This window comes from Drosophila biarmipes, chromosome 2R (genome assembly GCF_025231255.1).
Source record: "Drosophila biarmipes strain raj3 chromosome 2R, RU_DBia_V1.1, whole genome shotgun sequence".
Taxonomy (NCBI): Eukaryota; Metazoa; Arthropoda; class Insecta; order Diptera; family Drosophilidae; genus Drosophila; species Drosophila biarmipes.
In genome coordinates this window covers 21,470,247-21,497,556 of record NC_066615.1, presented here as the reverse complement: position 1 = coordinate 21,497,556, position 27,310 = coordinate 21,470,247, and the positions used below count along the sequence as shown (strand labels likewise).

The 27,310-nt window shown below is 43.9% G+C and overlaps 6 protein-coding genes across 16 annotated transcripts in view; 1 reads left to right on the top strand and 5 right to left on the bottom strand.

Annotated features, from left to right (window-relative positions):
• Positions 1–3,994, bottom strand: part of LOC108022749 (uncharacterized) — a 39,252-nt gene extending 35,258 nt beyond the window's left edge. For both annotated transcript variants that reach the window (XM_017091844.3, XM_017091845.3), the window contains exon 1: positions 3,841–3,994. In XM_017091844.3, coding sequence (XP_016947333.1) covers positions 3,841–3,861 — 21 coding nt within the window. In that variant the 5' untranslated portion in view covers positions 3,862–3,994. The remainder of the gene's footprint in view (positions 1–3,840) is intronic.
• Positions 3,995–4,394: 400 nt separating this feature from the next.
• Positions 4,395–5,281, bottom strand: LOC108022937 (uncharacterized). Its single transcript, XM_017092150.3, has one exon. The coding sequence runs from the start codon at positions 5,277–5,279 to the stop codon at positions 4,626–4,628; it is 654 nt and encodes a 217-aa protein (XP_016947639.1). The 5' UTR covers positions 5,280–5,281; the 3' UTR covers positions 4,395–4,625.
• LOC108022938 (phosphatidylinositol 3-kinase catalytic subunit type 3) lies at positions 5,281–9,014 on the bottom strand. The gene is made up of 8 exons (XM_017092151.3): positions 8,854–9,014; positions 8,165–8,786; positions 8,014–8,109; positions 7,875–7,960; positions 6,936–7,819; positions 6,605–6,878; positions 6,182–6,543; positions 5,281–6,129 (listed from the first exon to the last, which is right to left on the bottom strand). Exons 1-8 carry the CDS (start codon positions 8,922–8,924, stop codon positions 5,684–5,686), a joined length of 2,841 nt encoding a protein of 946 aa, XP_016947640.1. The 5' UTR covers positions 8,925–9,014; the 3' UTR covers positions 5,281–5,683.
• Positions 9,015–9,446: 432 nt separating this feature from the next.
• LOC108022130 (integrin alpha-PS3) lies at positions 9,447–17,844 on the bottom strand. Of its 9 annotated transcripts, XM_050887591.1 has the most exons (9): positions 13,745–13,958; positions 13,255–13,681; positions 12,214–13,141; positions 12,057–12,159; positions 11,236–11,820; positions 11,051–11,180; positions 10,632–10,994; positions 9,833–10,565; positions 9,447–9,772 (listed from the first exon to the last, which is right to left on the bottom strand). In XM_050887591.1, the coding sequence occupies exons 2-9, from the start codon at positions 13,422–13,424 to the stop codon at positions 9,626–9,628; spliced, it is 3,159 nt and encodes a 1,052-aa protein (XP_050743548.1). In that variant the 5' UTR covers positions 13,425–13,681; positions 13,745–13,958; the 3' UTR covers positions 9,447–9,625. The 9 variants fall into 9 exon arrangements, with proteins under 9 accessions (XP_050743548.1, XP_050743545.1, XP_050743546.1 ...); XM_050887588.1 differs by lacking the exons at positions 10,632–10,994; positions 11,051–11,180; positions 11,236–11,820; ... (2 more) ...; positions 13,255–13,681; positions 13,745–13,958 and adding exons at positions 15,029–15,391; positions 15,448–15,577; positions 15,633–16,217; ... (1 more) ...; positions 16,611–17,538; positions 17,651–17,844; XM_050887589.1 differs by lacking the exons at positions 11,051–11,180; positions 11,236–11,820; positions 12,057–12,159; ... (1 more) ...; positions 13,255–13,681; positions 13,745–13,958 and adding exons at positions 15,448–15,577; positions 15,633–16,217; positions 16,454–16,556; positions 16,611–17,538; positions 17,651–17,844.
• A 215-nt stretch (positions 17,845–18,059) lies between these two features.
• On the bottom strand, positions 18,060–19,749 carry LOC108023049 (F-box-like/WD repeat-containing protein ebi). Its single transcript, XM_017092293.3, has 2 exons — positions 19,426–19,749; positions 18,060–19,370 (listed from the first exon to the last, which is right to left on the bottom strand). Exons 1-2 carry the CDS (start codon positions 19,654–19,656, stop codon positions 18,480–18,482), a joined length of 1,122 nt encoding a protein of 373 aa, XP_016947782.3. The 5' UTR covers positions 19,657–19,749; the 3' UTR covers positions 18,060–18,479.
• Positions 19,750–20,090: 341 nt separating this feature from the next.
• On the top strand, positions 20,091–26,993 carry LOC108022688 (exosome complex component RRP4). 2 transcript variants are annotated; one of them, XM_050887182.1, is made up of 3 exons: positions 20,091–20,160; positions 25,841–26,417; positions 26,476–26,993. In XM_050887182.1, the coding sequence occupies exons 2-3, from the start codon at positions 25,971–25,973 to the stop codon at positions 26,923–26,925; spliced, it is 897 nt and encodes a 298-aa protein (XP_050743139.1). In that variant the 5' UTR covers positions 20,091–20,160; positions 25,841–25,970; the 3' UTR covers positions 26,926–26,993. The 2 variants fall into 2 exon arrangements, with proteins under 2 accessions (XP_050743139.1, XP_050743138.1); XM_050887181.1 differs by having other exon boundaries at positions 20,093–20,286.
• Positions 26,994–27,310: the final 317 nt, after the last annotated feature.

Here is a 27,310-nt window from a genome sequence, read left to right as displayed (position 1 = left end):
GTTTATTTGTCTGTCAAAACCTTAAAGACTTTAAAGATTCATATTTAGTTCTACAAGTTTAATTGTTTCATTATTTTGGCTTATTGATTTCCTTCCACATGAATAAAGCTTTCAATTTAACTACTCCATTCGTCTTATGACAGGACAAAGAAACCTAAACTGAAAGGCAGGATATTCTGGACAATTTTGTGAAGAATAATTAATTTTACACAATGCAGAATGATCTTAACAATAAACTTATGCTCGAACCGACATGAATTGCAGCCGGAAAGTATTATCCAATTGCAGATAATACTTACAAAAAAATAAATATATATTTTTGGGAATTCTTATATATTTTTCCTGGTTTTCCAAAAAGTTATAAGCGGAGACTTAGTACTTTTAGGTCTTAAGAGGCCTCACTGTACCTGGACGCTGGCTGGCTGGCTGGCCAACACAAACAAACAATTGGAGCAACTGCAGCTAACTGCCGGGCGACAGATGCGGGCCGAAGGAGCGGCGGAAGGGGTGCTGGGCCGGCGGGGCCGAAGGGGGCAGAGAACCCCACACAGTGGGGCATGGGCAGTATGCTAGAGCCACCGCAAAGCCCCCTTCTGGTAGCGGGCAATATGGTTAATATGGCGCGACATTTCATCCGCTGCCGTTTGTTGTCGTTCGCTTAGTCAGCCCGCTCCTCTCGATTTGTCGAGGGGGCGTAGTCGGGAGGGGGCACTAAATGTTTAGTAACCAACTGAAATAGTAGCACTCGTGTTAGTATCGGTTCATGAAAACGAACAGCAGCAAAATAGAATTGGAAAAAATAAATGAAAACCATTTCGGTTTACATAGAGTTTCGCATGTAGCTACACGACTTGCACTTGGATTTGAATATGAATGTGCATACACAGCCAGGGTCAAGATAGTAGGGCGCAAAAATGCATATTTATATCTGCAACAATAGGAGAATCATATATATGGTAAACTATGATATGCAGATCTGTTTAGAAAGCCAACAAAAATTGATGAAATAGATTGAATGAACTTATCTTAATTCCTCCTCCAAACTATTCTGAAGTTCAATGTATGTATATAATATTCAGAAATAAAAGTAAAAAAGTAAAAAAAATGGGCTAACTAAAATAAAATAGATATAATGGAAATGGTGGAGGTATTGTGATTTTTCATTTGAGAACTGTTTTTTTAACCATATTCTAAATAAGTCCAATAAAAATATATAACTGAAATGCATTTTTTAAATGATTTTTTCCTACAAAACTGGGTATATTATTGGGACTTCTCTAATTTTTTGACCCTGGCTGTACCTGCAGGGTCAGGGGCGTGGGGAAAGGGGTTCTTCGGGGGCACCTAGAGGGGAAAGTGGTAGGCGAACGACGTCAGCGTAAACTGATTACCGCCGGACGATCTATGGAGCTGAACTAGCGGCACGTACACGCCGTTTTTGGGCTAAACCGAAGTGGGGGCTTACGGGGTTTAGTGCTACGCTGGGAAACCTTCGTCTCGGGAGTTAAGTTCGCCGATGGGGAAGACAGAACGACTCGACGACCCAAAAGTTCCAGTTAAAACCGACTGCACATAGGAAGTCAGAGCTAAGACTTCAATTACAGTGGCACCCATTGGTTGATTGTGAAATTATAGCCAAACTAGCATGGGGTTCCGAGAACTGGGCAAGACGGCACGAAAGAGGGGAAAGACCCGAAGCGATTACTAATTAATGGTACGTGCTAGCCCATCTTCGAAAACCAGCGCTTACAGTCGGGGCTCCACCCGAATTACTATCATGGGTAAGAATGCAATAGAAATTAAAGTTTTGGCTAAAGATGTTTGAATAAGTAGCTTACATAATAATGCCATGTATACATTAGAATAAAATAATTTAGTAAATTTTAGGTTACAATCATATATAAGTATCCGTAGATTAGAAGGTTAGTTTGCCTGTACTTGGAGCACCCTCTTACGTAGTACTGTGAATCATCTGTTCTACGCTTATTAGCCTATTAGCTTCCCCTTCAGGGTTATCTCACTCTGTATATCTTTTCGACTATATCATAAGGCACATTCATAGTTCACTCATCACCGAAGCGATTAATCGTATTCACTCAATCAACTCGGGAACTCTGACTTTATCGTTATCAACAGCCGGCGAAGTTGTTATTGCGAAACATAGTTGGCATTCCGAGACTTAGAGTCCAACACCCACCGCAAACTGCACGTAGTGAAATTTAGCTGCCAACTAAACCAAACATGCTGCGATCTAGAAAATGTATCTTTCAGATGCACACGCTTTTCCACACCCACACTCGTGTATCTGCAGCTCTTACGGTCTGCACAAGAAAAAAGGCGCACACATAACTCTGGCTTGGCATTCCAAGTGACTTTGCACACGAAAATGAACACGTGCTGCATGTGGCTCGAAGGACCCGGCTGGGGGATTGGGTCCGCCGAGGCGGGATGGGGCGGAGTGGGAGGGGAGCGGGAGTGGGCTGGGACTGCTGGCTTGCAGCCACAACCACAGACAATAACAAAGGCCAAGTTGAGTGCAGCCAGCAGCGGTGACTCATGCTCACTCACTCGCCAGCTCTGCCTCTGCCTCTGCCTCTGCCTCCCACTCCCACTCACTCGCCCCGCAGCTGCAGCAGGCTCTCTTCGGGAAGAGCGGGATACTGGGGCATGGTGCTCCGATAAGAGCGCTTTACTTGGGCCTCCGATTCACAAATTAACGACCAACTACTATTATTCAAACTTGCCCACATCGGATTTGTCATAACAATAAACTAAGCAAGCGGAAACAACATCGCTATCTCCCGAGATACAAGGGTCCTTACATAAGTCCTAGTCGTGGAATACTGCTTGAATGTCTAGGAAATCTATGGAATACTATGAATAATTCCAATATTTTTATACTACTTTAGTAATATCAAGTCCAGTATTTTTGTTTTTCATCAAAAAGTAGGTAAAGAGATTTTTTTAATGCCACCTACCCTTTTTAATTATATTATAAATGTTAGAATATAGAAATTATAATAAAAATTTTGATAATAACTTCACAATGTAGACCTTCCGCTCTCTCACTTCTTTAAAATCGACAATGGGTTTACTTTTCGGTGAATTCATCCCCCAGAATCCCCAGAGGAAGAAGTCAATACATTTATCATTATCTTGAGATATACATAGATCCCGAAGGATGGTTAGTTAAGTTCAAGGAATATGCATAGGCTGTGATGGCAATTAAGTTCGATTATTTAAGAAATTGGGAAAGAAAATATGTTTAACGATTATTACATTGGTAGATCATCTACTACCAAGTAAGGTTTTCCTTAATAGGTTATTAAAAAGTATTTTAAATATTAATGTCAAATGTAATGCTAATTATTAATCTTAATTCTAAAAGAACAAACATTAGGGCCTAAGAGTAGTGATCTGTGTTGCATACGATTTCCCCACTAGGTCTAAAGTTCGGATGTGCCAGGTGGTGGCTTGGGTAGGGACGCTTCACTGTACTGTGCGATACGGCACGACTAACATAGTTGGTCGCCTGGGACTAAGTGTTTATATGGATGTGGCGGCGGGCGCGCCTCTGTGTGTGTTTTGTTCTGCGGTGCGTCTGCCGGCAGCTCTAGTGGCCCCGGCTAACTTTCAGCAAAAGTTTTAGGTTCGAGTACCTGCCACTAACTAAAACCACAGGCACACAGACCTGAAGCACAGGAGCCAGCCGCAGAAGTTTCCACCACGCATCGAACTATGAAAATCAGAAAAGTTTGCAGACAGAAATTTCCAGCAATGCATCCGAACAATGGCAGAAGTGGACGCAGTGCGTCCCCCTCCCCCTCCCCCGCAACTTACCGCCCCGTTCGCCAGCTCCATCGTCAATAAGGTGCAGTTTTCCTTTAAGTTTTAACGTAAATATGCACAGAATAGTCACAATTGGAGGAAATGGAAAATAAACCACACGCGACGAGTGGAAAACTTGGAAACTGCCCATATAACTGTAAACAAACAGCTGTCAAAGTGCGCGGGCTCAAAGGACAGGGTTGTAATGCGCAGAGCAGCTGTTCGCAGACCAGGGCTGCACTTGGGGTTTCCGTTTGAACCAGGAAAGTACAGTGAACACCGGTCTAGAAGTATATAGTTAGGGAAGAAATAGAAATCCACCAGAAACCGTCTCCAAACGAAATAAAATGCTGTTTTATTGGAAAAAAGTGAGCAATTTAAAAATCTTTAAGAATAATTTCAAAACTCCGTTTTCATGAACCTGGTAAAAGTACTTTGAAAATAATACAAAAAACATTCAAAGGCCAATTGCATACACCTTACCAATAATTTAAATACTCTTTTAACAAGGTTTAAACAGAATTGAACAAACCGCAACAGAAATTGCCAGTTTAAAAACATGGAAATTTAAAAAAGCATTTAACAAAGCTGAAAAATAAACTTTGATTTATTTTGTTATAGATAACATAAACCAAAACTTCTATAAAAAAGTTATCCTTTGTTATTTGTATGATCTTTCGTTACTTCTCGTTTAGAATTTAATAATAATTGATACATTGATAATTAGTTTTTGAAATCTTAAAAAAAACATGTAAAACCTAAGTTTGAAATTGGAAAAACTTTATAAGTAGTAAAGATCAGTTATATTCCGCCTCCTTTAAATTTCCCGACCTGTCACCTGCTTCCGAGTCCGATTCGGAGGAGGAGGACACATGGCGCCTACGGCTAGAGTGCTCCGATGGCTGGGCGCTGGTCAGCATTTTGGCGGAGATGCGCTGGAACCACCAGAAGCGGCTGAGATAGGCCTCTGCCCCCCGGCTGATGAAGTACAGCTGCAGTGGTCGCTTGCTCCTCTGCGGGTGCTTCCTGCGCTGATGGGACAGCATCAAGTCCAGGGCGAAGGTGCAGTGCAGCAGGTAAATAGCCCCAGCATAGAGGGCTAAAATGGCGTTATCCCGGCAGCACACGTAGAAATCAGGCCACTTCTCAGTGCGAAACTCCTCCAAAGTGGCCATGTACATGTGGGCGTAAACGGTGAACATGTGCAGACCTCCCAAGATGCCCCCAAAAGCAGCTTCGTGCTTCATAGTGGGTCTCTCCGCATAGAAGGCTCCAATTAGGGACACGATGCAGATGATCACCGAGCCGCCATAGGTGCCACATAGCAGGAAAATGTGGGGAACACCTTCCTCCTTGAAGCAACGCCAGTGGACGATGCAGCATCCCAGGCTCAGCAGCAGCTCCATCAGCTTGAACAGGAACCAAACGGGCTTCTTTGAACGCACCTGCATGTTTCCTCAAATATGTAGTTGGTTATATTACAATTGCGACACAAAACAGATAGGGATACATTTAAATTCTCGATTACAGACTTGTAGCCACAGGCCACCTAAGACTAAAGCAACCTTAAAGCTATGGTTAATAGTAGGAAGCAGTAATATGGGGATGCAATTACATTTTTAAAATTGTAGGAGCTCTAAGTAATCAGTTCATATGGATGAGTAAGAAATAGAGGTCTAAAATAATATATAATTGATTTAGTAATATTAATCTATTTTACACTTTTGAGGTTTAACAATAAGGTTTTGCTTAGCTCAGGGAATACGAATTAAAAAAATGGTTCAAAGATTACTAGATTACCTCCTACAACTTCTTATCAAAGCATTTTAATCCAATGGATATACATATCGCCCCTTTACTTCCTCCAGTACTGGGTGAATCGATGGATCTGCTCCACGAGCGCCGGCATCACGGCCGTGATGGACACATCCAGGAGACTCTGCAGGTGCTGCACGGCCTCCTCGTCGGTCAGTCCCAGCTGCAGGTTCTCCTCCACCTTCTTGACCGCCTTATCGGGCTCGAGAGCGATATCCGGCACAGTGGCGTCCACCATCAGGGAGAACAGGTTGAGCATTACGTTGGCGTGCCGACGCAAATGCAGATAGGCCGTGTAGCACTGCTTGCGGAACTCGTGGTGATGCTCCGAACTAATCCCGCCCATGGCCTCCACCATTTCCTTGCTCAGCTTCATGGGCGGGGGCATGGGCTTGGGATCGCGTCCCAGAATGTAGCCGAAGTCAATGTGGAAAAGCTTTCCATTGGTGGTCAGGAGTAGGTTGTCCAAGTGTCGGTCACCAACTCCTGAAAATGGGGGGATTAATATTTATTAGAATCTAATTAATCGTGGTCTTACCCAGCAAATAGGTGATCACACAGTAGCCTGCACAGCTCTTGATGTACGTGTCCATCACCTCCGCCGAAATGCCATAGGGACCATTATCACACGGATGATGTTTCCGAAAGAAGTTGTGGATATTGCCCTCCCGCGCAAGGACCTCCGCCACCGTGCAGGAGTCGACGTACTGCAAGAATCCATGTTTGGAGCTGGTGGCCAGCACCTTGTAGGGAGTCAACTTCAGATCCAGGTTCTCCCGCCTCAGCAGCTTGTCCATCAATGTGATCATCTGCAAGATGAGCTGATCTTGACGCAGATCATCGCCATGCTTGAAGATGGCGGCGTACTCGTGATGGGCAATAGAGGTTACAAAGGTAAGTCTATATGGGATTGATAGATGAGAGAGATTCACAATAGATTCTTAAGATTTGGAAAACTTACTTGGCCGGCATTAGAGCACTCTTGAACAGCGAGGTCCGCATGGGTACAATTTTGGTGATGTAGATCTCTGGATCCAGGGGAAAGGGTATGGGCTCAAAGTTGGTAAAGTTCACCTTGAACATGTCCTGTTCAGCCAGCAGCTTCTGGAATTTCTCCGTCTTCTTATTGCGGTTTCCCGGCTCCTTGGCCACCAGCTTCACCAACTTGACCAGCTCGTCTATGAAGCGGCGCTGCTTTCGGAGGTTGTAGAATATGCCACGAAGATTGAAGTTTCCTAAAAGGTGATTATAAATTAGAGCAATCATCTTTCCTTCATTAAACCCACACCTACCATTCTCTAGCACCTTCAGGAACATCTTCAGCACCATGGCGTACATGTCGTGGGCCTTCTCGTCCTGCTTCCTCACCGACTCCACCTCCTCCACCTCGATGGACAAGTACCAGTAGAAGTAGTTGGCCAGCGTGGCGTTGGTGCAGGCGCGCTGGATAAGGAATGTGCAGAGATTGGCTGGAACGCTGCCAAAGCTGATGCCCTCGGCCAGCATGAGGGCATTGGAATTGGAGTCGCAGGGCAGGGAACTGCTGCCAGGCGTGGCGGGGGCAGAGGGATTCGGCAGCGCCACCGATCCCTGACCACCACTGCCCGCAGATCCCGGACTCACGGACTTATCGCCCTTGATGGCGGCTAAAACGCTTGCTGCTCGCTGATTAGCTGGAATTACCGAGGCATGGAGGCCACTGCTGGTGGCACTCAGGTCGGAAAGGCTGCTCTGATCCAGCAGTGAGCCATTGTCATCCAGAATCGAACGCACTACATCACGCTCGGGAAAGATGCAGCCATGCAGGTGGACGATGTGCCGGGGATCCTCGTACTTCAAAGCTTGTACGAGCTGCAGCAGATAGAGCAGCAAATCCTCGTCTGGAGCTTGTGCCAGTCGACTGACGGCATACTTTCGCACCTGAGGATGGGTGAAGGTGGGACTCAGTAGCTCCAAGGCGTCCTCCACGTCCATGGGCGCCCAGTTGGCCAGCATCCAAAGAGCTTGAGTAACCTCGTCCTCTAATTTCCAGTTTATGCACTTGAGGAACTTGGTCAAAGCCTTCTTGTGCGAGGAGAGGTAGAACCTGAACTTCCACACCAGATCCTGCTCCTCGCTGCTCAGGACATAGGTTGGTGGGTACCTATAGACAATGGTGTGGAGCTGATCGCGAATGCTGGGGGAAGGACACAGTTTAGTGCGTTTATTAGGTCTAGTTTGGATTTCCTTACCTTGCTGTGGGTTTGGCATCTCTATCCGAGATTCCCGAACGCTCTGAACGAGCCAAGCGATGGTGCTTTCTCTCCACCAGGTTCTCCTGCAATAGGATAGGGATTAATACCATTTCTTGCCTTTTTTGGGCCACCATACCATTTGAATTTCCGAATCGGGCACGGATACCAACTTGGGCTTGGCCGGCAGCTTGTATTTGACATCACCTTCTGGCTCAAAGTAGACCACGGCGTACTGTAAAGAGAAATATCGATTAGAGCTGGACGAGATTAGTGCATGGCAAACTCACATTGTACATGTCATCCACCATGATGGCGGGGAACTCGATCATGAGGAACATGTAGTCGGACATGCGCTTCTCGCGCTCGTTGATCACTTCGATCTCGCGGAACGTGAGCCTGTCCAGCCAGTCGACCTTCTGCACCTGACCATTGCGGTGCTTCTTGGCCAGCTTTCCGAGGCGCTGCATCTGCGACTTGGAGGACTCCTTGCCCTTGCCGGGCGTGCGACTGGGGAAGCTGCCGTCGCCCTCGACTCCTAGCCAGACCCGCAAGTCGTACATTCCCTGGCGGAACATGCCGTCCTTGCCGAACACCGAAATGGAGGTGCCTCCAATGACGGTGGTCTGGCCGGCGCCCGAGCAGTCCAAGATGGTCAGCACCAGCATGGCGCTCCGCGGCAGATCGGAGAACTGCAGCGGCAGCGAGACCCACTCGTTCCAGCTCCATCGCTTGCCGAACGCCTTGTAGGAGCTCGTCACTGGGAGACAGTAGGGCCTGCCCTGGTTGAACACCTGCAGGCGCACCTGGAAGGAGGGGTGCTCCTCGGAGTACAGGCCGGAGAATCTCAGTATGGGGTCTTCCAGCAGTTTTTCATAGTCCGGCTGGCGCTTCTTCCCCTCGAGCGTCCCACTGAAAGCCACAAAGGTCTTCTCTTGAACACCAGTTTTCCAAGGTTTTCCGACCTGCTTTCACTTACACCTTGATTTGCACACGTTCGTGGAGCGACGAGCTGTGGATGTAGCGGAAATGGTCGTCGGGCTGGTCCATTTTCCTGCTACCAATTCACTTTTTCATTTATGCGTAATTTTCAGCCAGCTGCAACAACTGCCCACAACAGAAAACAGCTGATCGGACGGCGACGCGGCGAAGTACAGTGGGGACTGGGTATAAGGGTTGCTGCAATCAATAAATAGTTATCTTTTTTAAAGAGTATTTATTTTGTTATCAATTCATTTTACTTGGATACGAATAATTTACGTGCCAAAATATTTGTTGTTATAGTTATTACAAAAAAACAAAATGCTCTATTAATTAATTTATAGATTTTGTAGCTTTGCAAAAATCCAAATTCTTAACGGTGGAAATTTTTTGAAATATAATTTTAAAACTCAAACTTTTATCCGAACGATTTTTCTATCGATATGCTCTCTCTCATTGAGCGCCGGATATTACAGTATTTAAAAGTTTCCTCACTATTTAAGGAATTTCTTTGATCTTTCAATTGGTTAATAACAATTTATTAAATTTTAGGCTAATAACTAAGATAATATTAACTATTAACAAAAGTGATTGTAGAACTAAGTTTCGCTTTATTATAGCTTTATTAAAGCTTAGCAAGTATGTGCAATATTAAAAACATTTCGTAAACGTACTAATATCCTAATCTGGGCTTAAGTTATTTGTTTAAGTTGTATTTTTTAAGAATGAAAATAGTAAAAGATTGTTTTTTATAAATTATTGCATTTCTTTCAGACGTTCTGTCCGTTTTCTGAATGTCCATCGCGTTCAATGTCCTCTGGCTCACAATCCTGATCTTGCGGAGAGTCATCGTTGAGGTTGTTTTCCTCCTCCAACCTTTTAAGATCATCCCTCTTCAATCGTTTAAAGAATCCAAGCTGGGGAGCAAATGAGTAATGCATTAGTGAAAATTATTTCCCAGCCATCGTAATACAAACCTTGCGAAGTCCATAGGTCATCAAACCAAACAGGAGCAGTCCTCCGATTACAGCTAAAATTATGTACCAGATGGGTAGTCCATCCAGATTCTTGTATATCACATTTGGTTGGATATTTCGCCTTATCACCAACGAACTGGATTCGGGATCGCTCTCTTTGAGCAACTTGAGTTCGGTTAGGATGACAAAGTACTCGAAGGGATCCAGGATATAACTTAGGTCAACTAGGAAGCTGATGGTAATGTTAACAGGTTTTTCAGGCTTAACACGGAACCGCATCTCTGACCGGATGCAGATCGTCTTGTTAAGATCCCGACAGCTAAGCACAAGGGTTCGATTTATGGGCAGATTATCCTTTTCGATGATCTCCACCTCCTGATTTAAGGCCAGACCCCCGAGATCCCTGCGTTCTCGGGTCGCAGAAGTGGTGATTTGGTCATCGTTTTCAGCGTCCCGAGGGGATTCCTCCAAAGGGAACTCATTGAGCAGGGTGTTATTCTCATCGTAGAGCTTTATGGGCAGCAAATGGGAATCGTACGAGGCCTGCATCTTGAGACTAGTTAAATTAAAGATGGGCTTAACTGCACCACCCATCTTAAATGCGATGGGCACAAAAAGCAGCATAGTTAGCTCTTCGATAGTGCTGGGTCCATAACTTTTGACCTCGTAAATGTTGGTGATTTCCGCGGAGTAGGGATGTTTGTTAAGAACAACTTGACCATCTGTTGGACCACTGAAAGTTATACATTTGTTTCAGTCCCATTTTAGTAATCTCTGATACTACAAAATTGAATCTTACCCACTGACATCGATCTCGGTGAACTCCCTCAGGACGATCTCGTTGGTCTGCTTGTTGTCCGTGGAATTCTTGTCGATGCCCGTGCTGAAAACCACTGCTTCGATGGTCAGTGAATCACCACCGAGTTGGCTCACATCGAAGGTGATGGCGAGGGAATCGCTGTCACCATTGGCCAGGGGTCGTCCGCCGTTCAGATTGCACACCATTACCTCCTCCCTGACCCTGCAGTTGCCGGGAACCTGAGCAAAAGGCAGGCCGGGTGAACTGGTCACGTTGAGCTGGGGCAGGTAGGCAGTCTCTCCCTGGTTGATCACCTCGTAACTCAGACGAAGGGTGTCTGTGGTGCCCAAAGTGTAACTGGGACTGACGGAATACTCCTGATTAAGTAAAATTGTACAAAACATAATCCATTAGCTTACACAACATCCTTGCTCCTCAGCTGCAGATCAGGGACACAAACGTTAGTGGCACAACCCGTAATAAAGCTGATCATCTCCGTGTAAGACTTGGGTTCCGCTGGATCCACAACCGCGCAGGTCTTACAGAACTCTATTAAGGATTTGATTAGTATCTGACTTCATCTATACCCTGAGCCTTGACCCACCCTCCGAGTTGGGAACCTTGTTGGCCAGCTCATAAAAGATTTCCAGTTCGATGGGCTTGAAGAGATCCTTCTCACTGTACCGCACCTTCACCTCGAGGACCCGACACTGCTCCCGGGGACCTGCCATCTCCTTGAAGCTCATCTCATTGTTCTGGTTCTCTGTGAACTTGACCCTCTCTAGCATCTTGTCAATGGCTACACGGATGTTCAGCTCCTGCTGCTGCACTTCCCTTGCCTTGGATGGGGTTGCCAGTCGGTAGCAGGCGGAGATTTTGACCTTATCCTGATCCGGCTTGATCTCTCGCGATTCCGACTTAATAGTGGCGTGTATGTTGACCACCGGATAGGTGCGGTACAGATACACGGCCTCTGCATTGGGGGCTCCTATGGCCAGGTCGTTGAATCCATTGCGATCTATGTCCGATCCCCGGGAGAGACCGTGACCGAACATGTACGAGCCATACTCCGAAGGTTGCTGGGCAGGAGCCTCCAGTCGCTGGCTAGGATCATCCCGCAGGCCCTGACCGCTGCCCAGGTAGATGAAAACCACTCCGTTTCCTTCAAAGGGAGCCCCCACCGCCAGGTCTGCAAAGGATAGATAATACGAATATTAAAGGTCATAATTACATAAGTTGCTTATATTATTAGTTAGTTAAATGAATTCTAGGAACACTAACATTCTTAGGGTCGCTTTCTCACCCGCATCCAAAAGGAAACATATCCCGCAACTTATTTTCATTACCATGTGCCATATATCATATCATATAAGCTCGCGTTATATAACCTCCAATACATTCCTCAAAATACACATCGTGACTCACCATTGTATCCGTCGTGATTAATGTCGCCCAGTCGCGAAAGAGTAGTTCCAAAACGGCCCTTACTGCCAGCTGGCGACCGGATAATTTTCTTCTCGAAGTTGAACTTAAAAAAGACTGGATTACAAGCTGAGTAATATTTATGAGCGCGCTTCCTTACTAGGCCTTTGTTGATAAACACATAGATGGCACCCAAGTCATAGGAATCCCCGCGAGCGTTTAGGGGAGCTGATACGACGACGTCCGCGAGTCCGTCTCCATTGACATCCTCCGCCACAACGGAGTAGCCGAAGTATTCGCCCCACTGCTCGCCCTGGAAGACATGGATCTTACGCATGTTCTTCCCCGACACATCAAAGATGTACGCCTCTCCCGCATTGCGGTTGGCTCGTGGAGCAGTGGCCACGTATAGGACGGTGGTCTGGTTGCCGATGCTAAAGATTCCGGAGCTTACGGCGTAGCCAAAGTACGAGTCACGCCGCTCTCCCCAGGGACCCGATTCAAGGACCACAGATTCGTAGACCTCTGAGCCTACGTCCCGCATAACGCGACGACGAACATTCCCTTTCCGCTGGTGCAGGATCGCCCCTCCCCTCCAGTTGTCTATTCCTGGGGCTCCGATGAGGAACCGGGAGGTATTGTCTGTCACATGAGCACTGAGTCCTACTTCGCCCATGTAGAAATAGGTTGTTTTGTCCGAGCTCAACTGCTTGTCTCTCCTGTGGAGTGGCCAGATGGTATGCACTTTCCTCGGAGATGGCTGTTCGGAGACGGTGTCCGGCACCCAGTAGCAAACGCCGTGCATACGGCCATTCCTCTCCTGGGGATTGTAGCATCTAGGGGCACAAACGAGGAGCTTGTCCAGATCCAAAGGACCTCCGTCCATCGAGCCGCCCAGCCACTGGTAGTCCTTGTGCCTCGAGCTGAGGATCCTGATGTCGTAGGTCCTATCAACATTTCCCTCGGAGTCCAGGGCGTAGGGAAAGCAATCTCCGTTTTCCAGGGGGCACCTGAATATCGCCCCAGTCTCGTCGATTGTCCTTTGCGAATCCAAGGTGGACTGGGCCCGAGGAGCGCCCACGAAGATGCTGCATTAAAAATCCAGGAAATTAGTAAACCATTCACTAAAACAATTGTATTCAATATAGGAATAACACATTATTTACCTTATCAAGACCCCTACTACCATTAATCGACTCACCTGGTTGGGCGAATGACCAGCGAGAAGCCAAAGTAGGAGCTTCGCGTTTGGTTTAAGTGGGTTTTTAGATGCTTTGGAAAGTTTATCACCCGGTTGGGATGAGGTGAAAGATTAAAGGCTTCGGTCTGCCATTTTAAAGCCAGAAAGGCGAGCAATAAAATGTAAGACATAATTTACTTAGTATATTATGTAAGAGAGTCTAACTTTAAAACAAAATCGTTTTGACTTATTTTTAAAAAATTCTGGAGGCTGAACAACCAGAACGCTCAGGATCTCAATGTACAATGCAATGAACCGAATTAAAATGAAAGTATTTAAATAAAATTATATATGAGTTAGTGCGAACTTGATAGCATTTCCGCTGCGGCCAATCTTCTCAAGAACCAGCACAAAAAAAGTTTTTAAAGTTTTGAAACAATATCGCTTTCTTGTTAAATAAAAAATAATGTTCATGTTATAAGAAATATTTCTCAAACACATAAGTACGTACATATTTTAAAGGTCTTATTTTAAGTCATTGGTTTACTTGGTAATTTAACCCATAATCAGTGCTTCACTTCAGTTGTGCGTATTTCTTTTTTAAATTAGCTTGACTGTGTGTGGAGTAAAGTCGCTAATCCAAGAAACGTAATCAGTACGACTTAAAACAAAATGAAACAAAACAAGAAAACATTTTACGCTAAGTATACTACATACATACTTTACGAAGAATTAAAATATTTAACATTTGTTGATAAAAGTTAAACAAATAACCCATTCAAGAACATTTTTCATTTACCCGCAGGCTTCAACAGTTTTAAAAATGTCTTAATAATTAAAAACATTTTGTAGTATTGTTTACTGTTTAATGGGTAACTAATAGTTGAGGCATTTGACTATAGTGTTACCGATATCATGAAGTTCTAGCAGAATAACGCTGCCATCGGAGGCACTGGCGGCCAGCTTAGTTCCGCTCGAGTTCCAGCTGACCTCGAAGATGCTGCCAGAGGCGTTGTGGCTGTGTAGCAGCTGTCCAGTTTGGGAGCTCCAAATGTAGATGCACTTGTCAAAGCTTCTGGAGGCCAGATGCCTACCATCTGGACTGAAGGCCACAGTGAAGAGCCTATCCCTGGGCTCGGTGAATGTGTGAATACAACTGCCGGATTCAACATCCCACAGCCTTACTGAGGAATCCATGGAGGCCGAGGGATGGTCAGCTTGGCAGTGGAATTACTGGTTCCCGGGCCCGCGAGGCCATACCAGTGCAGTGACTCCACCGGAGGGTCACCGACAGCTAAGCACAAGGGTTCGATTTATCGGCAAATTATCCTTTTCGATGATCTCCACATTTAACATGCTACCATTTTCCTCCTGATTTAAGGTCAGACCCCCGAGATCCCTGCGTTTTCGGGTCTCAGAAGTGGTTATTTGGTCATCGTTTTCAGTGTCCCGAGGGGATTCCTCCAAAGGGAACTCATTGAGCAGGGTGTTATTCTCATCGTAGAGCTTAATGGGCAGCAAATGGGAATCGTACGAGGCCTGCATCTGAAGACTAGTTAAATTAAAGATGGGCTTAACTGCACCACCCATGTTAAATGCGATGGGCACAAAAAGCAGCAGAGTTAGCTCTTCGATAGTGCTGGGTCCATGGCTTTTGACCTCGTAAATGTTGGTGATTTCCGCGGAGTAGGGATGTTTGTTAAAAACAACTTGACCGTCTGTTGGACCACTGAAAGTTATACATTTGTTTCAGTCCCAGTTTAGTAATCTCTGATACTACAAAATTGAATCTTACCCACTGACATCGATCTCGGTGAACTCCCTCAGGACGATCTCGTTGGTCTGCTTGTTGTCCGTGGAATTCTTGTCGATGCCCGTGCTGAAAACCACTGCTTCGATGGTCAGTGAATCACCACCGAGTTGGCTCACATCGAAGGTGATGGCGAGGGAATCGCTGTCACCATTGGCCAGGGGTCGTCCGCCGTTCAGATTGCACACCATTACCTCCTCCCTGACCCTGCAGTTGCCGGGAACCTGAGCAAAAGGCAGGCCGGGTGAGCTGGTCACGTTGAGCTGGGGCAGGTAGGCAGTCTCTCCCTGGTTGATCACCTCGTAACTCAGACGAAGGGTGTCTGTGGTGCCCAAAGTGTAACTGGAACTGAGGGAATACTCCTGATTAGGTACAATTTTACAGAACATAATCCATTAGCTTACACAACATCCTTGCTCCTCAGCTGCAGATCAGGGACACAAACGTTAGTGGCACAACCCGTAATAAAGCTGATCATCTCCGTGTAAGACTTGGGTTCCGCTGGATCCACAACCGCGCAGGTCTTACAGAACTCTATTAAGGATTTGATTAGTATCTGACTTCATCTATACCCTGAGCCTTGACCCACCCTCCGAGTTGGAAACCTTGTTGGCCAGCTCATAAAAGATTTCCAGTTCGATGGGCTTGAAGAGATCCTTCTCACTGTACCGCACCTTCACCTCGAGGACCCGACACTGCTCCCGGGGACCTGCCATCTCCTTGAAGCTCATCTCATTGTTCTGGTTCTCTGTGAACTTGACCCTCTCTAGCATCTTGTCAATGGCTACACGGATGTCCAGCTCCTGCTGCTGCACTTCCCTTGCCTTGGATGGGGTTGCCAGTCGGTAGCAGGCGGAGATTTTGACCTTATCCTGATCCGGCTTGATCTCTCGCGATTCCGACTTTATAGTGGCGTGTATTTTCACCACCGGATAGGTGCGGTATAGATACACGGCCTCTGCATTGGGGGCTCCTATGGCCAGGTCGTTGAATCCATTGCCATCCATGTCCGATCCCCGGGAGAGACCGTGACCGAACATGTACGAACCGTACTCCGAAGGTTGCTGGGCGGGAGCCTGCAGTCGCTGGCTAGGATCATCCCGCAGGCCCTGATCGCTGCCCAGGTAGATGAAAACCGCTCCGTTTCCTTCAAAGGGAGCCCCCACCGCCAGGTCTGCAAGAGATAGATAATACGAATCTTAAAGGTCATAATTACATAAGTTGCTTATATTATTAGTTAGTTAAATGAATTCTAGGAACACTAACATTCTTAGGGTCGCTTTCTCACCCGCATCCAAAAGGAAACATATCCCGCAACTTATTTTCATTACCATGTGCCATATATCATATCATATAAGCTCGCGTTATATAACCTCCAATACATTCCTCAAAATACACATCGTGACTCACCATTGTATCCGTCGTGATTAATGTCGCCCAGTCGCGAAAGAGTAGTTCCAAAACGGCCCTTACTGCCAGCTGGCGACCGGATAATTTTCTTCTCGAAGTTGAACTTAAAAAAGACTGGATTACAAGCTGGGTAATATTTATCAGCGCACTTCCTTACTAGGCCTTTGTTGATAAACACATAGATGGCACCCAAGTCATAGGAATCCCCGCGAGCGTTTAGGGGAGCTGATACGACGACGTCCGCGAGTCCGTCTCCATTGACATCCTCCGCCACAACGGAGTAGCCGAAGTATTCGCCCCACTGCTCGCCCTGGAAGACATGGATCTTACGCATGTTCTTCCCCGACACATCAAAGATGTACGCCTCTCCCGCATTGCGGTTGGCTCGTGGAGCAGTGGCCACGTATAGGACGGTGGTCTGGTTGCCGATGCTAAAGATTCCGGAGCTTACGGCGTAGCCAAAGTACGAGTCACGCCGCTCTCCCCAGGGACCCGATTCAAGGACCACAGATTCGTAGACCTCTGAGCCTACGTCCCGCATAACGCGACGACGAACATTCCCTTTCCGCTGGTGCAGGATCGCCCCTCCCCTCCAGTTGTCTATTCCTGGGGCTCCGATGAGGAACCGGGAGGTATTGTCTGTCACATGAGCACTGAGTCCTACTTCGCCCATGTAGAAATAGGTTGTTTTGTCCGAGCTCAACTGCTTGTCTCTCCTGTGGAGTGGCCAGATGGTATGCACTTTCCTCGGAGATGGCTGTTCGGAGACGGTGTCCGGCACCCAGTAGCAAACGCCGTGCATACGGCCATTCCTCTCCTGGGGATTGTAGCATCTAGGGGCACAAACGAGGAGCTTGTCCAGATCCAAAGGACCTCCGTCCATCGAGCCGCCCAGCCACTGGTAGTCCTTGTGCCTCGAGCTGAGGATCCTGATGTCGTAGGTCCTATCAACATTTCCCTCGGAGTCCAGGGCGTAGGCAAAGCAATCTCCGTTTTCCAGGGGGCACCTGAATATCGCCCCACTCTCGTCGATTGTCCTTTGCGAATCCAAGGTGGACTGGGCCCGAGGAGCGCCCACGAAGATGCTGCATTAAAAATCCAGGAAATTAGTAAGCCATTCACCAAAACAATTTTATTCAATGTAGGAATAACAAATTTTTAGCTTATCAAGACCCCTACTACCATTAATCGACTCACCTGGTTGGGCGAATGACCAGCGAGAAGCCAAAGTAGGAGCTTCGCGTTTGGTTTAAGTGGGTTTTTAGATGCTTTGGAAAGTTTATCACCCGGTTCGGATGAGGTGAAAGATTAAAGGCTTCGGTCTGCCATTTTAAAGCCAGAAAGGCGAGCAATAATATGTAAGACATCATTTACTTAGTATATTATGTATCAGAGAGTCTAACTTTACAGCAAAATCGTTTTGACTTATTTTTAAAAATTCTGGAGGCTGAACAACCAGAACGCTCAGGATCTCAATGTACAATGCAATGAATCGAATTGAAATGAAAGTATTTAAATAAAATTATATATGAGTTAGTGCGAACTTGATAGCATTTCCGCTGCGGCCAATCATCTCAAGAACCAGCAAAAGAAAAAGTTTGTAATGTTTTGAAACAATATCGCTTCCTTGTTAAATAAAAAATAATGTTCATGCTATAAGAAATATTTCTCAAACAAATAAGTATGTACATATTTTTAAGGTCTTATTTTAAGGTATTAGTTTACTTGGTAATTTAACCATATCAATAAGGAATTTGTATTGTTTTAATCAGTGTTTTTCTTCAGTTGTGTGGAGTAAAGTCGCTAATTCAAGAAACGTAATCAGTACGACTTAAAACAAAGTGAATCAAAACAACAAAACGTTTTACGCTAAGTTACTACATACATACTTTACGAGGAATGAAAATATTTAACATTTGTTGATAAAAGTTAAACAAATAACCCATTCAAGAACATTTTTCATTTACCCGCAGGCATTCAAAAGTTTTAAAAATGTTTAATAATTAAAAACATTTTGTAGTATTGTTTACTGTTTAATGGTTAACTGATAGTTAAGGCATTTGACTATAGTGTTACCGATATCATGAAGTTCTAGCAGAATAACGCTGCCATCGGAGGCACTGGCGGCCAGCTTAGTTCCGCTCGAGTTCCAGCTGACCTCGAAGATGCTGCCAGAGGCGTTGTGGCTGTGTAGCAGCTGTCCAGTTTGGGAGCTCCAAATGTAGATGCACTTGTCAAAGCTTCCGGAGGCCAGATGCCTACCATCTGGACTGAAGGCCACAGTGAAGAGCCTATCCCTGGGCTCGGTGAATGTGTGAATACAACTGCCGGATTCAACATCCCACAGCCTTACTGAGGAATCCATGGAGGCCGAGGCGATGATCAGCTTGGCAGTGGGATAACTGGTTCCCGGGCCCGCGGGCGACCATGCCAGTGCGGTGACTCCACCGGAGTGTCCCTGCAAAGTGTGCTGGCAGCCACCGCAGCTCACATTCCAGATCTTAAGGGTCCTGTCATCGGCGCAGGAGGCCAGGAGATCGCCCTGCGGACTCCACTTGACCGCATTGACGGGTTCCGTGTGGCCTGTGAACGTTTTGATGGGTTCATTCACTCCCAGCTGACACACATAGATGTGGCGATCCGTGCAAAGCGCATAGGTGTCGCTGCTTCGCCAGTCCACAGCCAGAACTGGAGCACTACTCAGATCGAATTGCTGCCGGCAGAGACCCGTTGTTGCGTCCCACACCGTCGTGGTCTTCTCGCCTCCCCCTGTGAGGATGTATTTGCTGCTCTTACTCCACTGGAGCACAAAAATCATAGTGTCTTGTCGCTCCAGAGTGGTGACCAGTTGGCCGTCTGTCCTCCAAATTCGCACATGACCATCGTGACTTCCAGTGGCCAGCAGTGTGCCATCTGCCTGCGGGATGGATCAAAATATTAATGATTGGCGTGGTCAGGAGCCTTCCACTTACGTTCCAATCCAGATCAACTACGTCCCTGTGTCTGCCCACCTTGACGCCGTCTTTCAAGACGCAGTGGCGCAGCACCAGGTGGTTGGAGTCGCTGTCCCCATCGGATGTGTCCCAAATCCTGGCGGTGCCATCCTCCGATCCGCTGGCCAGCAGGTGATCTCTGACGGGATTCCAGGCGCAGACGTACACCTCCCTCTGGTGACCACGCAGTTCACGAGCCTCGATCTCCATGGGTTACTTTATATTTGATCTTATCAAAGCTCTGGGAACCAGGTGAATCACAAAATATGGCCATGATTCAATAAGCAACAATTGGCAGTTAAGATTCGCGGAAAGTAATCGATAATCGATAAGTACAGTGGCTATTAACTTAGGAAAATTTGTACGTATAAAATAAAAGCTGCCTTTTGTTTTGGTAAAAGTGTTTGATAACCGATTAGAACATATTAAAATAATTTTTAAAAGTGATATGAAATAGTTTCAATTTAAATTTAGTATTTTTAAAGTAGTAGGGAATTCGCTTTGTTTTATTAAATTAAACCAACTTATTTTAAATTCGCCTCCACCGATAGTCACTATAGTTGCGGCGAAGAACTTGAACCGGAACTAGTGCGAACTGGTTCCGCTGCGCGCGTGTTTCGCCAGCTGTTGCTCACTTGCCTCGCTCAAATTGAACTTTTTGTTTTTTTTTTTTCTCGCGTGCTGACTGTTGCATGCAACGGAGGTGTTTGAGCAGTGTGTGATACCGATTTTTACTTATTCTGTTTTTTTTCAAAACAAAAATATAACGTAATATATACGTTTAATACCTTTTATAAATATTTGTCTGTTGTTATTGGTTAAATAAACAATCAATTACGGGTAAAGTTACTCCAAGAAAAATGGCCTCCTCCGAGGCCAAGGGTAAAAACCCTTATTCGGAGCTGAGCAACGTTAAAAGGCCGAAATTATCGCCCTTAAATAAAAAGAAAAAACCTACGGATAACAATTTAGTAGAATCGGAAAGCGAAGAAGTTGTGATGAAAGAAGTCATTGACCCTGTAAGTCATCCGAGTCCAACCAGCCAAGTAAGTGGTAAAGCTATAACGGATCCTGCTAGCAAAGAAGAGAAGAGAGAAAGTGGAAATTTGGAAAACAACGGATACTCGTACAGCAGCGCTCACAAGGGACCCTTTGTGGTCTACATAGACAAAATTGGTGAAACCAATGGCGAAAACCGACCTAGAAGAGTTCCTATAAATCCTCTTGAACTAAATGCTGTCCTGCTAAAATTAAATATTAAAGATATAATTTCAGTAAATAAGATTGGTTATGGGCGCTGCAAGGCTGAGTGCAAGTCAGCAACGGCAGCTAATAGCATCCTGTCCTCAAATCTTAAAAGTAATGGTTACGAACCTAAAATTCTTAAGCATTTCATTTTTAAAATGGGTATTATTTTTAATATTCCGACAAAATTTTCCGACTCTGAACTTAAGGAGTACATTTCTTCTCCAGTACCTATTCAAGAAATAATTCGTGTGAAGACTAAGGACCGAGACAATAAAGATATTTTTATTAACACTCCTAGGGTTAAGATTCTTTTTAAAGGTACTCAAATTCCCAACGAGATTGTCTTCCTGTACACCAAAATTAATGTTAGTCCATATGTTCCTTTTAGTCAATGTTTTCGTTGTTTTAGATTTAATCACTTTGCTCAGCATTGTAAACAAACTGAACAAAAATGCAGTAAATGTTCTCTTTCGCATTCAAGAGAACAACAATGTAATCAACTCGTTTGTGCCAACTGCAAACAAAATCACCCAGCCACCTCTCTTGAGTGCCCTGCTCGTAAGAGAGCGTACGCTATCCAGAAATGTATGACTATTGAGAATTTATCACGAAATGAAACGAAGATTAGGTACCCCTCTCTCTTCCAAATTTTAGATGAAGTCGACACCAACGACTTAACCCACTTCCCCCAGCCAACATGGCAAAGAAAATCTGCCAATCCAGTGTTACAAAATAATACCAAAATAGCTACCCAACAAATATTTGCACAAAACCCTTTTAATAAGGTTGTTAAGAACTCTCTTAACAAGAAAAACGAAGATAAAAATTCACGCGACACTATGATCAGCTGGAAAGCTGCTCTTTATGAACATGAGTACACTCCAAACGAAAAGTTTTCTCTCATTCATTCTAATCCACCTAGTTCCTCACCCTCTAGTCAACCTTTTTTAGACAATCCAGCTCTTGAAGCTGCGGAGAATAGCTTAAATCAATTAGCTTCTGAAATATCCTCATTTCTAGTCAACGAAACAACCAATTTAGTACCTGAATCAAGAAACTTTTTAGAGAATTTAAGAAACAGAATAGCACTTACAAACTCAAAAATTGATTTGTTCAAAATTAATCAACTTGTTTAATTTTGAATAATAACTTTTTTATTTATTTATTTATCTATTTACTTATTTTTCTGATTTTTTTTTTTTTTTTTTTTTTTTTTTTTCTGTTAAATTAATTGTTTTTTATTTATTCGTTTTTCTTTTCTCTTTCATTTGTCTATCTGTTTTCATTTGAAAATAAAACATAAAGTTATATTATTTAAATGACAATAAAAATCCTACAGTATAATATTCAGAGCTTAACTGCTAATAATAACAAACAATTACTAGAATTATTCTTAGTAAACAATAACATAGACATAGCAATTTTATCAGAGATATGGATTTCCAATAATTCCATGTGTAGCTTGGCAAATTATAATTTTGTATGTAAGCCGCGTAACGATGGTTATGGAGGCGTTGGAATTTACTTAAAAAAACACATACGCTTTAAACAAATCAACTGTGATATTAGCTTAGAAGTCATTGGTATCCGTACAATTAACCTAAGAAATAATATTAATATTTTCAGTGTCTATGCTGCTCCCAGCACAGACATTAATTCTTTTCAACAAGGCTGCGATGATCTATTTACTATTGCTGCTCAATCGAGTGGTCTAACTGTCATAGGTGGTGACTTCAATGCCAAATCCAGCATTTGGGGTAATAATACTCAAGATGTCAGAGGCGGTATTTTAGAAAATTCCCTCTTACACTCCGGTTTCTTTTGCCTTAACAACGGCTCTCCAACTTACTCCCATAACCCATCCTATACTTCAACACTCGATCTCACTTTCATTAATAGTAGCAATCTTTGTTCTAACTGGTCCTCAATAAATTCTAAAATATCAAATAGCAATCATTTCCCAATCTTAATTGAAATAGACCAAATTTCTGCTTCGACTAATATTATTAAATTTAACCATAATAAAATAATCAAAGACTTTTCCAAAATTCAAATTACAACGTTAGATAGCATTTCCAACTTATCCCAAACAATACACTGTAATAATTCAATTAAAATAAATACAAACAATAGATATGTTCCAAAAAAGTATTGGGACGAGGTATGTGAAAAATTGTTTAGATTAAGAAACGCGTGCAGACAAAAATATTTTAAATCCAAACTACAATCTGATGCTATTGCCTATATTAACAGTAATAAAAAACTTAACAACTATTATTATAAAATGAGAAAAGAAAACCTCAATAAGCTAGCAGAAGACATTTCTAACCCCTCTTCTCTGAAAGATATGTGGAACAAAATCAAAAATCTTAAACTTTTTAAACAAATTAAACCGTCAAACAGTGCAATATCTGACTCAGAACATAGAGATTTTCTCAATCAAATAGCCACAGCTCCCAACACTGCGATGTGTCCTGACGTATCTTTTTCTCCTGATCTGCTTTATAGATATACCAACTCTAATTTCTCAGCGCGTGAACTTCTTGACTTCCTTAACTCTCGTAACCCAGACTCGGCTAAGGGTCTTGACAACATTTCATACAGAATGCTTCTATCTCTACCCTTAAGTCAAATAGAAAAACTGGTATCCCTGCTAAACATTACTTTAGACAATGGGTTTATTCCAGATCAGTGGCGGAAAATAAGGGTTATACCTGTTCCCAAAAAAAATCTAGACTCTTCAATTATTACCAACAACAGACCTATCTGCCTTCTAAGTGTGACTTTTAAGTGCTTAGAAGGTTTGATTAAATTGCGGATGGAAGAGTACATTAATAAAAATAAAATTCTGCCACCAAGATCCTATGCGTTCAGAAAAAACCATTCTACTGCCCAATGCATCAACGATGTAATAAATAACATAGCCAACCTAAAAGCTCGTGGTTTCCACGTTACCGCAGCGGTTTTAGACTTAAGTAAAGCCTTTGATGCCGTCAATATCCCTATTCTGGGTAGCAAATTAGTTAGTTTGGGTTTCGACCACAATCATATTTATTTCATTATAAACTTCCTTAGTAAAAGAGTTCTCACTATGGGTACTGCAGAGATAACTGTAAACAAAGGAGTTAGTCAAGGTAGTTGTCTGAGTCCAATCCTCTTTAATTTATATACAGCTGAGCTTCACAGCTTAAGTAATGACCATGACAGTATTCTGTTCCAGTACGCTGACGACTTCTTTCTAGTCTGTTATGACAAAGTCTTTTCGATGGCTGAAGAGAAATTAGAACAAAAAGTAAATAGGTTTATGGAACTGTGCAATATTAATAATCTTACTTTTAATCCAGACAAATCAGCCACCATTCATTTTAATCTAAGAAAAAAACCTTTAAGTATCTTGTGCAATAATATTATTTTAAAAAATGTAAATAGTATAAATTATTTAGGTAGAGTCATAAGTTCAAACAACTCGTCTGTTCAGCATGTAAATAAAACGATCTCTAAATCGAATCAAACGAATATGTTTATTCAAATGCTCAGTGGTTGCCGCTTCGGAGTACATCCAAGCAAGTCACTACTCTTTTATAAAGCATTTATTAGAACTAGATATGAATACGCCTGCTCCTCTTTTTCAAACATATCAAAATCAGTACAAAACAATATAAATAAGCATGCTAATTTCCACCTTAGAAAGGCCTTAGGACTTATTAAATCGACTCCAATTAATATTATTTATAATCTTGCAGCTGAACTTCCTCCAGCTTATAGGATTAAATTCGCTACAGCGAAGGAGTTGGCCAAAACGTTCGCTCATGGACTACCATCTGCGTCGCTTCTGTCAAACTCCTTTGTAGCCAAAAATACTAGTTACAGTAGAATTTATGCTGAATTTAAAAATATCCTGGATAGTATTGCTCCTATTTGTCCTTACTCTCTGTCCACACGCAAGATTTCAGTTGACACAAATTTCTTTAAAGGTACTTGTACAAATAAAAAAATGGCAAACGAGACTATAATTCTCTCTTTATTTAAAGAAAAAATAAGAAGTTTAACCTCAAAAAATATGGAAATCATCTTCACGGATGGTTCTGTGTCGGAAAATTTTACAGGAGGTGCCTTTGTCCACTTAAATTCCAATTCGATAAAAAGTTTCTACACCGACAAAAAACTATCGTCGCTGACTGCTGAACTCACAGCCCTAGAAAAAGCCATTGACTTCGGTATTTCAAAAAAGTTCTCCAAAATAGCAATTTTAACTGACAGTCTTGGTGCCATCCAGACAATAAAGAACACGAACTCCAAAAACTGCATCTCTCAATGCATTCTGAAAAAAGTCATAAACAACCCAACCCTGCTATCCATAGAATTTCACCACATTCCAAGCCATTCCAATATTTGGGAAAACGATCTCGCAGATACAGCGGCTAAAAATGCTAAAATTAACGGCTCTTTCGCACCCGTCAGATGGACCCTTAAGGACGCAATCAATCATATGTTCGCGCAAATAAAACAAGACTGGGAGCGTGAATACAGTCTGTTCTCATTAGAGCGTAACAAGGGTTACTCTCTCCTCTCACCATATACCACTTCCAAGCCTTGGTTTAAAAACAAAGAACACCTATTCAACCGTATAGAAACGAAGACTCTAAACAGAATCTTAAGCGGACATGCTTTTGACAAATACACACTTTCCAAAATGAAAGTCTACGATAACGCCCTATGCGATTCGTGTAACGTTAATGAAGACATTTCGCATATTTTGTTAAATTGCTCAAAATATACACCAACAAGACAAAATTATCCAACACTACTTAAATATAACGATATCTATCGTTTACTTGGAAATGAACCAATTGAAAATTGGACATCGATTACCAGTTTCATTCGAGCTGCTAATATTAATATCTAATACAACACACTCCACACTGCTCATTTAACACACTATAACACCATCCACGCTTATACCAACTCACAAAATCTCAAAATTAAAATTTCTCACACATATTGATAACATTTTCATCGCTTATCGTTCATCGTCATCGCTCATCGTTCATTGTCATCATAACATCACCAGAAACTACTGCACGATATTTACATAGCTGTCCATTAAATTTTGTTTTTCTTGAAATTTAATTTCATACATTGGCAGTGGCGTTAACCCGTTCCAACGGGGCGGCCAAATAATTCTTCCCTCTTCACGGAAGGAAGTAACTTAATATTTAAAAAAAAAAAAAAACTTTTTGTTTACCTCGTCGAAACCAATATAAATTGAATTAAAAATGTCCACCAACGCTGCGATAGAACTGGCCCTGGACCGGGTGGACTGGCGCGACCTGGCCGCCCACGCGGACAACCTGCCCAGGGTCTACACACCCGGCGAGGTGCTGATGCCGGAGGCGGGATTCATGCGTGGCCACGGAACCTTCGTGGAGGACGAGAACATCAAGGCCTCGGTGGCCGGCGTGATCCAGAAGGTCAACAAGCTGATCTCGGTGCGTCCGCTGAAGAGTCGCTATGTGGGCGAGATCGGCGACGTGGTGGTGGCCCGCGTCTGCGAGGTCCAACAGAAGCGCTGGCGCGTGGACACCAACTCCCGGCTGGACTCCGTCCTCCTCCTCTCCTCGGTCAATCTGCCAGGCGGCGAACTGAGGCGCAGGTCCGCCGAGGACGAGCAGATGATGCGACGCTATCTGGACGAAGGGGACCTCATCTCCGCCGAGGTCCAGGTGGGTGACACATTCATAAATGGATAAGCATGCTAATTCACCCCTTGTTCCCCACCAGAACATCTTCGAGGAGGGCACTCTCTCCCTGTACACGCGCAGTTTGAAGTACGGCAAACTGTCGCAGGGCATCCTAGTTAAGGTCTTCCCCGCCCTCGTCAAGCGGCGAAAGATGCACTTCCACAATCTTCCCTGCGGCGCCTCCGTGATCCTGGGCAACAACGGCTACATCTGGATATCGCCCACCAAGGGCAAGGAGCAGGAGGGCGGCGAGGGCGGCTTTGCTCTCAACTTAAACGAGCACATACCTCGCGCTGATCGGGAAGTGATCGCCCGCCTGAGGAACTCCATCCTGGCGCTGGCCAAGTGCAAGCTGATGATCTACGACACCAGCATCCAGTACGCCTACGAGGAGTCCCTGAAGTACGAGGCCCACGAGCTGCTCCAGCAGAACGTCATCTACGACATCGGCGAACAGACGCAGGCTCGCCTGAGGGACGCCGACGATTAGTTTGGGTTTTTATGCGGATAAGATAAATAAATAGAGCCTATAGTCTTTTTCTAATTCGAAAGTATTAAGTAATTTGTTTTATAAAGGTGAAGGTGAATTACTTGAACTTTATTTTCTAGATGATGGTTAGGAAGGTTGGAAAATATTTAAGAAACCAAAAAATGTATTGCAGTATAAAGTTAATAATGAAATGTAGATTTTAAGCGCTAAAATTGAATTTCTGTTTTACGTTCCATGTGAACGACTGTCTCATAATAGTAATAAAGATTCAAATATTTAAGAGGCACCAAATCATAATTTAAAAAACTGTTCTTAATTTTTTAATTTGCCTAGAACCATTTCCAGTGAGAACAACGATTAGTCGAGACGCACTCTAAATATCGGT

What these genes read in the sequence shown, in the direction of transcription:
- LOC108022937 (XM_017092150.3), bottom strand. Translation starts at nt 5,279, where the DNA reads ATGCAGGTGCGTTCAAAGAAGCCCGTTTGGTTCCTGTTCAAGCTGATG.
- LOC108022938 (XM_017092151.3), bottom strand. Translation starts at nt 8,924, where the DNA reads ATGGACCAGCCCGACGACCATTTCCGCTACATCCACAGCTCGTCGCTC. An exon ending in TGGTGGATGACATGTACAAT is followed by an intron (nt 8,110 to 8,164) that starts GTGAGTTTGCCA and finishes TTCTCTTTACAG; the next exon opens with TACGCCGTGGTCTACTTTGA. An exon ending in CCGATTCGGAAATTCAAATG is followed by an intron (nt 7,961 to 8,013) that starts GTATGGTGGCCC and finishes ATCCTATTGCAG; the next exon opens with GAGAACCTGGTGGAGAGAAA.
- LOC108022130 (XM_050887588.1), bottom strand. Translation starts at nt 17,823, where the DNA reads ATGATGTCTTACATATTATTGCTCGCCTTTCTGGCTTTAAAATGGCAG. An exon ending in CTGGTCATTCGCCCAACCAG is followed by an intron (nt 17,539 to 17,650) that starts GTGAGTCGATTA and finishes TTTTTAATGCAG; the next exon opens with CATCTTCGTGGGCGCTCCTC. An exon ending in TGACCTATGGACTTCGCAAG is followed by an intron (nt 9,773 to 9,832) that starts GTTTGTATTACG and finishes TTTGCTCCCCAG; the next exon opens with CTTGGATTCTTTAAACGATT.
- LOC108023049 (XM_017092293.3), bottom strand. Translation starts at nt 19,656, where the DNA reads ATGGAGATCGAGGCTCGTGAACTGCGTGGTCACCAGAGGGAGGTGTAC. An exon ending in TAGTTGATCTGGATTGGAAC is followed by an intron (nt 19,371 to 19,425) that starts GTAAGTGGAAGG and finishes TCCATCCCGCAG; the next exon opens with GCAGATGGCACACTGCTGGC.
- LOC108022688 (XM_050887182.1), top strand. Translation starts at nt 25,971, where the DNA reads ATGTCCACCAACGCTGCGATAGAACTGGCCCTGGACCGGGTGGACTGG. An exon ending in TCATCTCCGCCGAGGTCCAG is followed by an intron (nt 26,418 to 26,475) that starts GTGGGTGACACA and finishes GTTCCCCACCAG; the next exon opens with AACATCTTCGAGGAGGGCAC.